The following is a 14113-nucleotide window of genomic DNA, read 5'->3' as shown; positions in this document are numbered from 1 at the left end:
GGCCCTGGCGAGGCTGCTCCACTATGTGATGCTATCCTTCAGCTCACACAATACCCACACTCACCAGCTGGCCTGCCAGCAGTGGCATATACTCGATGATGGCCAGCCGGACCCTCCACTTCGCATCTTCAGCCAGCTCCACTATGGCAGGAAGGAGTGACTGAGAGAGCTGCCGGATTCCAATCACTTCATTTACACAATCCAAATTGGAGATGATATTCAAACGAACTTCAGGACACTGCAAATACACAAGAGCCAAAAAAGCACATATAAAGATCAAGTTCTCTGATCGATATTCTCCTACCACCATGATGAGCAAATAAATTTTAAAATGAGAAAGTTACTTGGGTGAAAAAACTATTGTCTTGGAAGAAATACTTAATACTGAGTACACAAATAATTCAAAGTGCATAATTTAGTTGACTTAAAACTCTCAATGAAAAGTCTATAGAAATGTAAAGAGCACATAAGCTATGAAATCAAATTACACGTATTCAAATCCCATATGGACCACAGCTGAGACTTCAGGTAGGTTATTTTACCTCTGTGCCTCACCTTCTTCATCTGTAAAATGGGAGTAATAGTTAAGACCGACCCCCAAAAATAAGATTGCTGTGAAAATTACACATAATAATAACACATGCAAAGCATTGATGATCACGCCTGGCAAAAAGGGTAATTTTTATAATACTATATCTAAATTTTAATGAGACTTTTCAAATAAAGATCCATTAAGTTTAAAGAGAAGAAAAAAACAATGAATATAATCAGGAATTAGGCAGAGAAGATGGACAGACATTTTTACATCTGTATCAGTGGCCCATTTTCTCGGGAACTTGTAACTCCATGCCCAAATACCATAAATGGTTTAAAATAAGTTACTTTTTCAGTGACATCCCAAACAAAAACCAAACCAAATCACCGACTATCAAAAGACAACAAAATTTATAGCCAGACTCACCTCATCCTTTAACTGAGCTAAAAAGAGAGGTAGAAGATGTTCAATGGTATTCTCTTTGCCCAAAATGGTAGACAACCCCATAATTACAGAAGCTAGAGCCGACTTGACATGTTGATTTGTATCAGATACTAATTCCTAGAATAAAGTCAAAATTAAAAGCCTTTAGTTTTTTTGAAAGACAACAGAAACTTCCATATGATTTCCCAAGGAATTTTAAAAGACATTACTCTTTCAATACTGATTAGTCGATAAAGTTTCCTCAGACCATCTGTCAGATAAAATAAACCTATGCAAAAGAGAGCATTTTGTACTTACAAAATAGTAATAAGTAATAAATACCAGTGTTACACATTAATATACCTGTCCCATTCATCCCTGGTCCACGTTTAAACCCAAAGAGCTTTAAGGTAATACAAACAAAAATTGAGGTCAGGGTTACCTTCACAAAAATAAACTAAAGTGAAACAAAAAATAAACTAAAGTTAGGTTTACCTTTATATAGGGCAGAATTTGATTCATAATTATGGTCTCTCTACCTTCCATAGGCAAGTTCTCACAAAGTTCTAAAATATATAAAGAGAAAGAAAAAAAAATGCTTATGTTGTCATTTACATAGGAGCCAAATGAAGGAGCCATTTACAAGGAGCCAAATGAAGAAATTTAACCAGATTTATCAAGTTTCAAGTTAAATCAAATCATATGTTTAAGCAAATAAGTTCCAAGGAAGAAAAATGGCTACTTTTAAATGCACTTTTTGGTCAATCTATATGCCACTGTGTACCACACCAATCCAATCTGGATTGGAATTTTTTTTTTTTTAAACAGAAGCTATTTGGTTTTAAATATATAAGGGAGTAGCTTTGTGTGACAATGTTAACATTTTAACACATTAAAATCATCTCTATTTATCTGAAAACATAATCTAAGACAAAAAATATTACAAAATTCACTGACATAAAAAAATGCACCAAAGTGATCTAGTTACAACATAAACTGACACCTTAACCTTTTACTTTATGGGCAGCAGCTGCTCGGACTTCAGCTTCACAGTCTTTGAGTAGATTCTGAAAGGCGGGGATGAGGTCATTTAGGGTGATTTTTGGACCCACAGCTTTCTGGAGCTATAAAAGAATTTGTACAGGTTTTAATGTACTCTAATCAAAATAACTTAACAAGCACAGTGCAATCGTCAAGTATAGATAGTCCCCAACTTATGATCGTTCAACTTAGGATTCTTCAACTTTAGGATGTTGTGAAAGCAATAGACGTTGACTAGAAACCAAATTTCAGGTTTTGAATTTTGATCCTTTCCTGGGCTAGTGCTATGTAGCGCCACCCCCCGTAATGCTGGGCAGAGCGGGGAGGCCAGAGCTTCCCGTCAGCCATGGAATCACAAGGGGGAACAGCCGATACACTTAAAACCGCTCTGTTTTTCATTTCAAGTACCAGTAGTGAATAAATTACATGAGCTATTGCACATTTTATTATAAAACAGGTTTTCTGTTAGAGTATTCTGCCTAACTGTAGGCTAATATAAGTGTTCTTTAAAAGTTTAAAGTAGGCAAGGCTAAGCTATGCTGTTCAGCAGGTTAGGTCCATTAAATGCACTTTCAACTGCAATGGGTTTCTCAGGACATAACCTCATCATGAGTCTAGGAAGGTCTATGTATATTTTTGCCTCAAGCACTTCCAATTCAGAAACTTTTGGTTATGACAGCAAATCTGTGGGTTTCTGGGGGGTTTCTTCCTTTTAGTACTTAAAAAATGTCAGTGCACTAATTTTACCTCTGAAAATTTGTCAGCTACCATATAGCGAACTCGCCAAGATTTATCTTCTGCTGCTTGTCGAAGTGTAGGCATCACCAAAGCCTCAATGTCCTCCTGAGACAGTAACTGGGCGATACTGACGCAGGCTTCCACAGCTAGCAGGCGCACTGAATCCTAATGAACAAAATTCCTTTATGTTAGTCAGACAGTATTTTCTGAAAGCCATGAGGCAGTGTGTGGCTGCGGTAGTGCTTGGGTGTTCTTAAAAAAAAAAACCACATTATAAGCAGTTCATGTCTTTATGTCTTGAAATAGCTGTTCCCTTTGCCTGAAATGGCAAGGCATGTCAAAGCCATTAAGGCAGAAATGACTGTTCTCTGAGTGAATAGCAAAGTTAACGATGTTGGTTAGAATACAGAATTTTTCGTAAGGAAAATGAAATAAAAACGTAAAGATTATGTGAAAAAAGAACATTTTAATGATGTCTCTAAATCCTCACTCTAAGAAGCTGAGCAATAAAAATGAAAACCATGCTTGTACCAGTTGTTTACAGAAGGTCAGAACAGAGGAAGAGAAAGGGGGTACGGCTAAGGGAGTTCCTCAGGAAGCTCAGTTTTCAAAACACTCAGTTTAGGACGGCAATAATCCGAGTTTAGGCATGAGATAATGACTCGGAGAGATACACAGAAAAACACAATTTTTAAGTAATTTTTAAAAAACATTAAATTTAAATGCTGATGATCAAGGACAGAATAACTTCTGAGATAGCCAACCCTAGAAAACCCAGCAGAAAAAATTAGAAAGTTAAGGGATTAATGAATTCAACTTCCCAAATGTAAACTGCCAAGTATCAGCCTAGTATCTATATATCCTTTGTAAAAGTAGTAATATACAAATAGATAGATCAGTGAAAAATTAGGAATTGAGACTACAGATTGGGGAATCATAAATATATTAGTAGGAAGTGAAAATACATAAACATCTGAGCCCCCAGATGAAACGTCAAAAACTCTAAGAGTATGTAACATACCTACACGTGTGCATCCGTGCACATGCACGCACACAAGAGGCAACAGTGCCTCCAACTTTCCAAATGTCATAAATTTAAAAAATTACAGATCAGCAATAACCTACTACACGCCCAAGACACTCACCACTCTATCTAAATGAACAGGCTAAAAAGGCAGAACTGTATCTTTGGTAGTGGTCATACAGCTATTTTCAGATTCCAGAAACTATGCTGAATCAAGGGGCTAGTATCACCGATGTAAATCCATACCCATCAATACTTTCTCAACTAATCAACTACTTTTCTCCCAGAACTCCTGATTTTCTTCCCTGTATCTGCTACTCCTCCTGGAATCTTCTCCATCTTAGCAGTAACAGCAGTATCCACCCAGTTTCTCAAGTAAAATCAAGAAATCTTGATGCCTCTTCCCTTCTCCCAATTCAATCACAGTTCTACTGACTGCCTCCAAACCGATCACCAGAGTCTTTCCATCTTCACCATGCCACCCTAGTTCACCACTGTCTCTTGTCAGGATTATTGTGAAAGTCTCCTAACTCGTCTTGTTCCTATTCTCACCCTCTACCTTACAATTTAGTTTCCCACCTAGAAGCCAGAACAATCTTTTAAAATTTTAAATGACATCAAATTACATCCCTGATTAAAATCTTGGTGTGTTCTCATTACACCTAGAAAAGAAAACCCAAACTCAACACCCTGCTTAAAGGACCCCCACAATCTGGGCCCTGATTATCTTATCCAAATTCCTATCAGAGTCCTTTTCACCCACTATGTTCCAACCACAGGATCTTTATACATACTAAATGTCCTCTCCTCTCGGAATTCTCTTTTCCTAGAGCTCTGACACACTAGGAAAGGGCGTGGCTGGCATTTTTTTGTTCAAGTTTCAGTTTATGCCACCTCTTCATGGCCCTTCTCTGACTAACCAGTCTAAAAGAATGCCCATAATCACGCCCCACCACTATGTTACCCTACCCGATTTCCATCCGTTTTTACATTTATTTGGCTGCACTGGGGTCTTAGTCGCAGCATGTAGGATCTTTTGATACAGCGCACCAACTCTCTTGTTGTAGCACAAGGGCGTAGCAGTTGTGGCATGAAGGCTTAGCTGCTTCACAGCTGATCCAAGCATGCTGGATCTCAGTTCCTTGACCAAGGATCAAATCTATGTCCCCTGAATTACAAGGCAGGTTCCCAACCACCAGGGAAGTGGTGGTCAAAAAACATCATTTTGATCCCTAATATTTTGTTTATCTGTTTATTGTGCCTTCTTTCACTAAAATATAAACTGCGTGACAGCATGGTCCCTCATTTAACACTGAAAGCCAGCATGAAGAACAGTGCCTGATTCACAGAAGGGTCTCAATAAATACTTTCTCAACGAATGACTAAGAAAGGAGCAGCAATTCTATCAGTGGTCACAGTGAACATACACACACGTTACAACTAAACAAATAATTCTTTCAGCCTCCATCACTGTTAATACCACAACCAGACATGCCTCTTGATGAAAAGCAGCCTCCAGCTAACAAAGTGATCTTACTGCCCCCAAAATATCAAACCAGCTCTCATTAAGCCTCTGGATCAGGGCCGAGGCAAATACTGGCCAAATACGGAAAGCAGCTAGTTTCTGTAAATAACATTTTCCTGGAACAGCACCATGCCCGTTAGTTTGCACACTGCAGTGTGTGACACCCAACAGCAGAGCTCTGTAGTTAAAACAGAGACTGTCCGGTCCACAAAGCCTAAAACACTTACTATCGGGCCCTTTACAGAAAAAAATTCACAAATCTCCACTCTAGATTCAACTACCAATTTTGCAGGACAAAAGAAAACACTGAGTTATACCATGGGAAATGTAATCAACAAAATCTCAAATGAGGATTCTAAACCTGTGCTCTCCAATGTGACAACCATTATCCTACTTACTACCTACTTCCGAGTACCTGGAATGTAACTAGCACCACACACTCTAATGGTAGTTCCTCTGGATATACTGGATTAAAAAAATACAGTATTGAAATCAATTTCACCTGCTTTTCACTTTGTAAACTATGGCTACTGTGAAACTTAAAATTAACAGGTAATTTACATTGTATTTCTGTTGAACAGTGTTGTTTTAAACCATACTTTATGAACAGTAAAAATGCCAAGAAAAATAAGGAGGGGGTTACCCCAAAAATCAAGATAGAGCGTTACAGTCTTAAGGGGGTAGGGAGTAGGAACTGGGAGGGGTGTTTGTTTGGGAGGCAGAATCATGCTGGGCTTCCTGGATGATGGCTAACAAAGTTCTGTCTCCTTTCATAGATGAAAGTTACAGGATAACATGCCTTGTAATACTTAAGATGCATATTCACTTTGTACTACTCTGTATATATTATTTTAATTAATTTTAAAAATTATTTCCAAAGATTTATCATCTTCAGATCTAGAATCTGAACATGAGACTCAAGGTATGTATCTGCTGCTCTGGATCCTGTACACATACAGTGATCCGAGGGCAGAAACTAGGTAAATTGTTCCTCTAGAGTCCAGGAACTCTGGGGGCTGATTCTCCAAAGCACCATACAGAAGAGCACTACAGCTTAGCAGTGAAGGTCACAACTCTGGAGCTAAGCTGCCTAGACTCAAGCCCGCACTCCAACACTGCTCACTATGCAACCATGAGCAATTTACTCCAATTTCCTGTGCCTGTTTCCGAATACGTAAAATGTAAGTAATGACTTCATGGGGCTGTTGTAAGGGCTGAATTACTTCACATATGTAAACCACTTAAAACAGGCTGAAAAAGATTCATTTGGGTGCTTACTAGTGTATCATTATTGCTTTTTGTTGTTATTTAGTCGCTAAGTTGTGTCTGACTCTTTTGTGACCCCGTGGACTGCAGCCTGCCAGTCTCCTCTCCCATGAGATTTCCCAGGCAAGAATGAACACTGGAGTGGGTTGCCATTTCCTTCTCCAGAGGATCTTCCCAAACCAAGGACTGAACCCGAGTCTCCTGCATTGGCAGATGGATTCTTTACCACTGAGTCACCAGGGAAACCCATTATTACTGCTAATTTCTACACTGATGAGATGGAGATCCTTGGATTTATAACTGCCCTCATGCAAAGTTATCCTATACACTCATACAGAGGATGCAGAGGGTCAAAAAGCTTTCCCAATACATGCTATGCTTGTTATCTGAAAGCCAAAAATTCCAGGAAACATTACTGTCCCACAATAATTCAGCCTGCAGTACCCAAAGGTACAGTTACTCTTTAATGTGGCTTTGGTCTTCCTTCCTAATTATGGCTCCCAATTCCTCAACTCCCCTTCAACAGCTGCTAAATGGAAAAGAAAATTACGGTTTGGCTAAGAAAGAATTATAAGGACACTGGGATGGGTAATCTTAAACTTTAGCCAGGCCAGAATTAAGTAATAATTCTGAAAAAAAAAAAAATGATCCTAACATGAGAACCAAAACATCCGAAGAAATTCTTCAAATGTAAGAACATATTTGTGTACTTTAATTACTAAGAGTTAACCTACCTGTTCATCTGAAGCTAGATTGGTGAATAAAGGAACGATTTCACTTTTCACACTGTCTAATTCCAAAACTTTTGCAAATTCACCCAATTTGGAAGCAGCAGCACGGCGTACCATTGGTGTGTCATCTGAGCACAAGGAACGGAAGTACCTGCAACAGATAAAATAATGAAGGTATTTCCTGTTACATGTCACTGAGTAAGCATCCCCCAACACACACAGGAATTTTAGAGGTTTTCTCCTACAAACATCAGGCATTAGACTTCTACTCATAGAAGTAACAAAGGCAACCCACTGGTATGTGCACTTGGACACTGGTAACTGCTGTCATCAATCTGACTACCCTGATACCAGCCACTCACTGGTAACAGGGTACTGTGTATCCTGTCAGCTGTGAGCTCCCAATAACCCCAAATAACTAAAAAATACCATATCTTACTGTCTAATTTCTCCTTTGACAGCAACGGAAGCCCTGGGATAGCAAACGCTGAACAAACCACATGCGGATGTGCGAGAGGTGAACCAATCCCCACTTGCTAAGCGCTTCACCAGAGGTACGAAGTGAGCCTCCAGGGCCACTGGTGTGTGCTCCTGCGAGATCTGCCTCAGGGACTCCACAGCCTTGTCTCGAACCACAGTCTCTTCCACAGTTGCCAGGCTTTCCAGAGGAGGCTGCACAGACCAAAATGGAAAACCAGTGAGAAAACTTACTCAACCAGGTTAGATACAGATTATCACCTTTTAAAGTGACTGGAGGGAGGTGGGACAAGTAACCAGAATGTTAGCTACATCACACCAAATGGTTACTTTCAGTTCACACGGTGATGGCATATGCTGTGTCCAACCTGAAGACACGATTTCTGTAGGACAGCCAAGATTTCATGTCCCAGATGGCGATTCCCAGATGGTGTCTACGAATGACACGGTGGAAGAGACCTGACACAGTATTAATATCACTGTGAGCTGAATCACTCGACTTAAAAGCTGTATAGCCAAAGTCGACAGAACCATGTGTACTTCCTCAAGAGTGAGTGCAGAAACATGACCACCTTTGGGCACCACAATTACATGAGGACCCCGCATCAGGACACTGAGGCCACGGCGCCCGGAGTATCATTCTACCGTTCCTGGAGGTGGAAGCTACCTCTGTCAGTTCACTCCACACCACTGCCTTTTCCAAACTATTAAAGGCTGAGTGCAAAATTACTTTTCTCAGAATGCATCCAGGATTTTTCCATGAGCCAGACATAGAGTGGGACTTTATGAAAGAACAATTAAGTGAAAGGTACAGAGACAGTAGGAAACCTTGCCTGCAGCTTTAGAAACAGGAGACCAAATGGGTTGGCCCTGACTAGGATCAGTGAGCGAGTGCAGCACAGCCCAGGGAAAAGTGCAGAGGGCTGATTCTCTCAACTGCTGCTCTTCTGGGTTTGCACTCGGTCTGGACAAATTCAGGATACACCGTGAAGTGCCAATGTTAAAGACAAAAGCCACATGTAGAACTGACCAGGAGAGTGAAATAGAATTATGAGTCAAAGGAAACAAGGGTGTCTACATAATTCATTTCAAAAATTATTTGACACAAGGTACTCAGCTTTCCTAAGGGAAATTTCAGAAGCCCTCTGAAAAGATACTGTTTTCTTAAAAGTAAAGGCCTTTCACGATCTGTCCACTGCCTTCTCTGACCTCCTCTCATGCAGTATCATTGATAATCTCTATCACCACTACAGAAGAGCAGGCTCCTGTCTCTTGATTGAAACGTGGCCTATTTCTCCATGACCTTTTCCTACAGCCCTGGGACCACCACTTCTGCCTACTCTAGCACCAACACTTTATACTCTTGCAATCAACCAGTTTCACACTTCCAAGGCTCCTAAACTCTTTCTTTTAAAATGATAATTACTTTTATATTCTAGCACTGAGGAGAGGGAAGAAATAAGGCCATGATTTCTTTGCGCTAGTTTACTTTTGGGGGGGTGTCTTTTGACTTTTCTTCTTAATTTTTTAAAGATTTACTTTATTCAAGTACCGTGGTCTTACAATGTTATGTTAATTTCTGCTGTACAGCAAATTGATTCAGTTACACATATACATTCTTTTCCGTTATCATTTTATCACAGGACATTGAATACAATTTTATATTCTAATGGAGGAAGATAACAACTCATCAGGACAATAACTCTCTGTAAAGAGAACAGGGGGAATTCCGTGGCAGCCCGATGGTAAGGACTCTGTGCTTTCACTGCTGAGGACCAGGGTTCAACCCCTGGTTGGGGAACTAAGATCCCACAAGCTGTGTGGTGCAGCCAAAGAGGGGGTAAAAACAAGGCTGATGTGGTGAAGGATGATTGGGGAAGGAATTTCAGGTTGAGAGGTCAGGGAAGGCATTGCTGAGATGCATTAAAGCTGGCATCTAAATGATAAGGAGCCAGTCATAGGAAGCTCAAAAACACATGTTATTATAGGGACTATCCAGGGCAATAAGCTTGGTGTATTCAAAGAACAGAACAAAGACTATTGTGAATGGAATGAGGTTATTAAAGGGAACATGATACGAGATAAGCTCATAGGGGCAAATTTTATAAACTAAGGTACAAACTAAGGTAGAAATTATGAATTTTCTAAGAACCATGGCAGGGAGTGATCCATCTCTGGGTGAAGAGTCAACTAGAGTGGTGGGGCAGAAGGTGTGAGTGGAAAGCAACTAGATTACTGCAATAATCTAGAGGAAAGACCATATGGTCTAGAAAGACCAGTGGAAAGATGAGCTAAGTGGTAGTAGAGACGGAAGAAAGAGAACTGATTTGGAATACATGCAGAATCTACAGGAGTGATTGACGGATTAGATGTGGGAAGTGAGGGGAAACGGATTCAAGAATATCTTCCAGGCTTTGGCTGTCCAACTAACTGGGTAGATGGTGATGCGATTTACTGCAATGGGACAACTAATTACGATACATTTTGGGGAAAAAACTGCGTTCTGTTTCAGACATACTAAATTTGAGATGCCTGTTTGACACCCAAGTAGAAAAATCATAGCAGATATACATAACACAGATATTTATATCTTTCTACATATATCTATATCTGGAGCTCCATGGAAAGGTCAGAGGTAAAGACAGAAGTCATGAGAGTCAGCAATATAATACAGCCAATATTGAAGCCTTGAAGCATACAACCCCATCATCCTGTGCAGCTGTCAAATTCCTAGTCATCTTTCACACCCTAGTTCAGACATTCTCTCCCAAGGACATCTTCCTGATCACCCTGGGTTAATCCCTTTCTCTTTTATGTGCTTCAAATTTTTCCATCTAACACCACATAGTAATTACTTGTTGACACAAAAGGACAGAGGCCTTATTACCCTCCCAATGCTCATCTTTAACATGAACATTGTAACTTCAGTGACTGATATAGAAGGTTCTCAGTAAATTTCAACTGAATTAAACTGAATTCATGAAATTCACAAACGAAGTCAGAATCAAAAGTTACACTTACAATTAAAGACAAAACTAATAAACATTCCCAAAGCCACAGCATTGTTAGATGAGAATTAAGATTTCCACTATAAGAGGGAAAAAAATCATGAACAGAAACAATCCAGCCCTTTTTCTCCTAACTGCTAAGGTAACAAGTTAGAAAAGAGAAAGTTCCCACATTCACAACCAGAAAAAATAAGAAAGGTTGAGTCCAAAATGCCTACATTATTTGTTCTCTCAATTTGTTCTCCTGTGACTATCCATAAAAAGATCTTCATAAAAAAATGCTGCACTGTCCTATCACCACACAATGTATTATTTATACCGCAAAAGTTCTAGAAGGACAGCAGGCAGAATATACTCACCAGCAAACAGTGGGCAAAGTCAGGACCTCCCACCAGGCCAGTGAAATTTCCCAGCTGCTCAGCAAGAGCTAACAGTACCTCATCTTCATCATAAATTGTATCTGGAAATGACAAGAACCAGTACTCATCAACAAGGATAGCTGGCCCAAAGCTGGACACTCACACAAAACTAGGAAGACACTCCATATGTAACTAGACAATCTGTCGCCATCCTAACAGCCTTTTCCTCCTTCTCAATCAAGTGTCTTCATGGATTTATTTTATAGAAGGAACTAGAAATTCATAATCGCACATCAATTACTTTTCTATTAGCTAAATAATTAATATCTGAATATGTCCGGCCACAACATTACAATATATGCTTTGCCCTGTTTCTTCACAGTAGAAACAACAGGCTCAGTTTAGTACTAATACTATGGGCAACAAATACAAAACAACAATCCAAGTTTTGAAAGCCACTGGAAAACAGAAATGCCCAGGCCTTTCCTCAAAGAGTCACATACCTGTAAGGAATGGCAGCAGTTCAGTTCGTGTCCTTTCTACTCCGAGTGCTAGAGCAATTGTTGATAATTTCTTAATACTATTGAGACGGAGCTTTAAAAAAAAAAAGTAGAAAGAAGAATGAAGTAAAGAAGCAGTTGTGATTTAGACCAAAAGAGAGTAGCTGCAAATAGGTGAGGTAATGGCATACTGATAAGAAGGAAAAAAAAAAACCTTTAATTTACACTTTATTCTATGAGGAACCTCAAAAACAAGGGAACACGCCTTCTTTAGCTAAAGTAAGATTTCTCAGGAGAAATCCTCTGACGGGCCCATTAAAGAAATGAAAGAAAATACAATATCCGGAAAAGCGAGACAATTTTAAAAAGAGAGAAATGTAGCAGTGGTCAAGCAGGTGAGATGGTTGAGTACCACCCCAGGCTTTTCAAAGAAAAGTTCAATCAGAGATGACATCCCGCCTCCTTTAGGTTAGTTTAGCCACCCCTCCATTCAAGCCGGGCCAGTTTCCAGCAGGCCGCGAGGAAGGCAGTCATTCCCCTGCATTTCAGAGGGCGCCTCGGCGTCCTGCAGCCCCTCGCGGCCCCGCGCCGCCCGCCTCCCGCTCGCCCCGCTACGGGCGCCGCCGGCCCCGGCGTCCTCACCGCCCGGCCCAGAAAGGGCGCCCGGGCGGCAAGCCGGTTCCCCCACGAGCACGCAGGACCAGGTGGGACGCCGGGCCGCCGCCTAAGCGGGTCAGAATAAGGCGTGCGGGGCAGGCTCCGGGGCCGCCGGGTCGAGCCACCAGAACCCCTCATGGGTCCCTCCCCTCCTCCCCGTCAAGTTTCAGCTCAGGGTCCCGGCTTTCAATCCCCGGGCCTCCCCCACAACAGGGGCCGGCTGGCCCCCTTCCCTACCACGCGCTCAGCCAAGCCCGCGTCCGCTGCCGGGCGCGACTCCAATACCTGCACGTCCTCATTGCGGAGCTCGTCGATTAACACCGCAATGGGGTAGAGCGAATCGTCTCCATCTCCGCCGGCGGCCCCCGAGCCGGTGGCAGGCCCCGCCGCACCCGCCATGTTCTTCCTCCTCCGCCTGGACTCGGCCGCCCGCTGCGCCCCCTGGCCCCGCCCCACGCCCTGGCCCCGCCCCGCGCCCTGATAGGCGGGGCTAAGGCCGGAGCTCGGCGGGAGCCGAAGTCTGGGAACTGAGTTCCTGCAGAGCGGGTGGAGACCCCTGCCAGGTCCCCGTTTCCGGAGCTGTAGGTCTGAACTCCAAAAGACAGGTGGGCTTAGAAGGCGAAAGGAGCCTCCGTGTCCTTTTCCCAGGCGAAAGAAACAGGGGCAGGGATTCATCTTGCTCGTGCTGATCTGAAGGCGTCGGGAACCTACCTGCATGACCTGTGCTGTGTCCTCTTAGGACTCAGGGGACCAAGAGGATGCTTGAGGCCAGGAGGAAAAAAGACTTAGCGCCTCCCTCCCCCGATCTCATCCTGGCCCGGAGCCATTTGGGTCTCCATCCCTAATTTCCCCCGCTATATCCTCACGCTTCCACAAGCTTCCACAGAACCCCTCCACCCCTTCCTCCGGCATGTGCGCCAGAATTGTATCTGGCTCCTGCTCCGTAAGACAAATACCGCGGGCGGTGAGAGAAAATGAACAGTGCTATCCAAACTCCCCAGTCAATATTTTTTCCGCTTTTTCCATGCAAGCTGTTAAAAACATGCTGCTCTCTTGTTTTTGTGTTTCTTTTCAGTTTGGTACTGGAATGCTGCCTTCTGTTGTATTTTCTTTCTCTTATTTTTTAGGTCTTTAGCATGCTAGAAGTACAACAATCAAGCAAAACTAGGACAAGCTTTAATCCTTCCAAATTGGGTGAAGCGGCTACTTCGCTTGTACAAGAAAGGCTAACCTGACCTCTCTAGAACTCCAAGAGTCCTCAAAGGCAGCGGTGGGAGGAGGTCCGACGGTATGAGAGTTCTTGCAAAGTTTAGTAGGAAGTTTCCATTTACCCTTGGGCAGGCAGCACGGAATAACTAGAATGTCCTCTTTTTGTTTGTTTTGGACTATAAGCTGCTTAGAGTGATCACTACCTGTGGTGATCACAAGCTCTGCAATGGTAATTTTATATGTCTGATGAATAAAAAAGGAAAATTGTCAATAAATGTAATTTCAGTTCAGTTCAGTCACTCAGTCGTGTCCGACTCCTTGTGACCCCATGAATCACAGCACACACCAGGCCTCCCTGTCCATCACCAACTCCTGGAGTTCACTCAAACTCATGTCCATCCAGTGGGTGATGCCATCCAGCCATCTCATCCTCTGTCGTCCCCTTCTCCTGCCCCCAATCCCTCCCAGCATCAGGGTCTTTTCCAATGAGTCAACTCTTCGTGGCCAAAGTATTGGAGTTTCAGCTTCAGCATCAGTCCTTCCAATGAACACCCAGGACTGATCTCCTTTAGGATGGACTGGTTGGATCTCCTTGCAGTCCAAGGGACTCTCAAGAGTCT

General features: G+C 42.2%; 1 protein-coding gene and 1 long non-coding RNA gene across 3 annotated transcripts in view; one reads left to right on the top strand and one right to left on the bottom strand.

The window, feature by feature from the left end:
• PPP2R1B (protein phosphatase 2 scaffold subunit Abeta) overlaps positions 1–12709 on the bottom strand; it is a 34301-nt gene extending 21592 nt beyond the window's left edge. For both annotated transcript variants that reach the window (XM_027563789.1, XM_027563787.1), the window contains exons 1-10: positions 12570–12709; positions 11631–11721; positions 11128–11228; positions 7723–7955; positions 7287–7434; positions 2747–2902; positions 1968–2082; positions 1454–1524; positions 962–1096; positions 65–238 (exon numbers count right to left, since the gene is read on the bottom strand). In XM_027563789.1, the coding sequence (XP_027419590.1) occupies positions 65–238; positions 962–1096; positions 1454–1524; positions 1968–2082; positions 2747–2902; positions 7287–7434; positions 7723–7955; positions 11128–11228; positions 11631–11721; positions 12570–12683 (1338 nt within the window). In that variant the 5' untranslated portion in view covers positions 12684–12709. The remainder of the gene's footprint in view (positions 1–64; positions 239–961; positions 1097–1453; positions 1525–1967; positions 2083–2746; positions 2903–7286; positions 7435–7722; positions 7956–11127; positions 11229–11630; positions 11722–12569) is intronic.
• Positions 12710–12748: 39 nt separating this feature from the next.
• Positions 12749–13788, top strand: LOC113905870. The gene is made up of 2 exons (XR_003514748.1): positions 12749–12889; positions 13412–13788. It is a non-coding gene; the product is annotated as an uncharacterized LOC113905870 (long non-coding RNA).
• Positions 13789–14113: the final 325 nt, after the last annotated feature.

This window comes from Bos indicus x Bos taurus, chromosome 15, assembly GCF_003369695.1.
Source record: "Bos indicus x Bos taurus breed Angus x Brahman F1 hybrid chromosome 15, Bos_hybrid_MaternalHap_v2.0, whole genome shotgun sequence".
Lineage (NCBI taxonomy): Eukaryota > Metazoa > Chordata > Mammalia > Artiodactyla > Bovidae > Bos > Bos indicus x Bos taurus.
The sequence above is the reverse complement of the archived record's forward strand: the minus strand, read 5'-3'. Positions and strand labels throughout refer to the sequence as shown.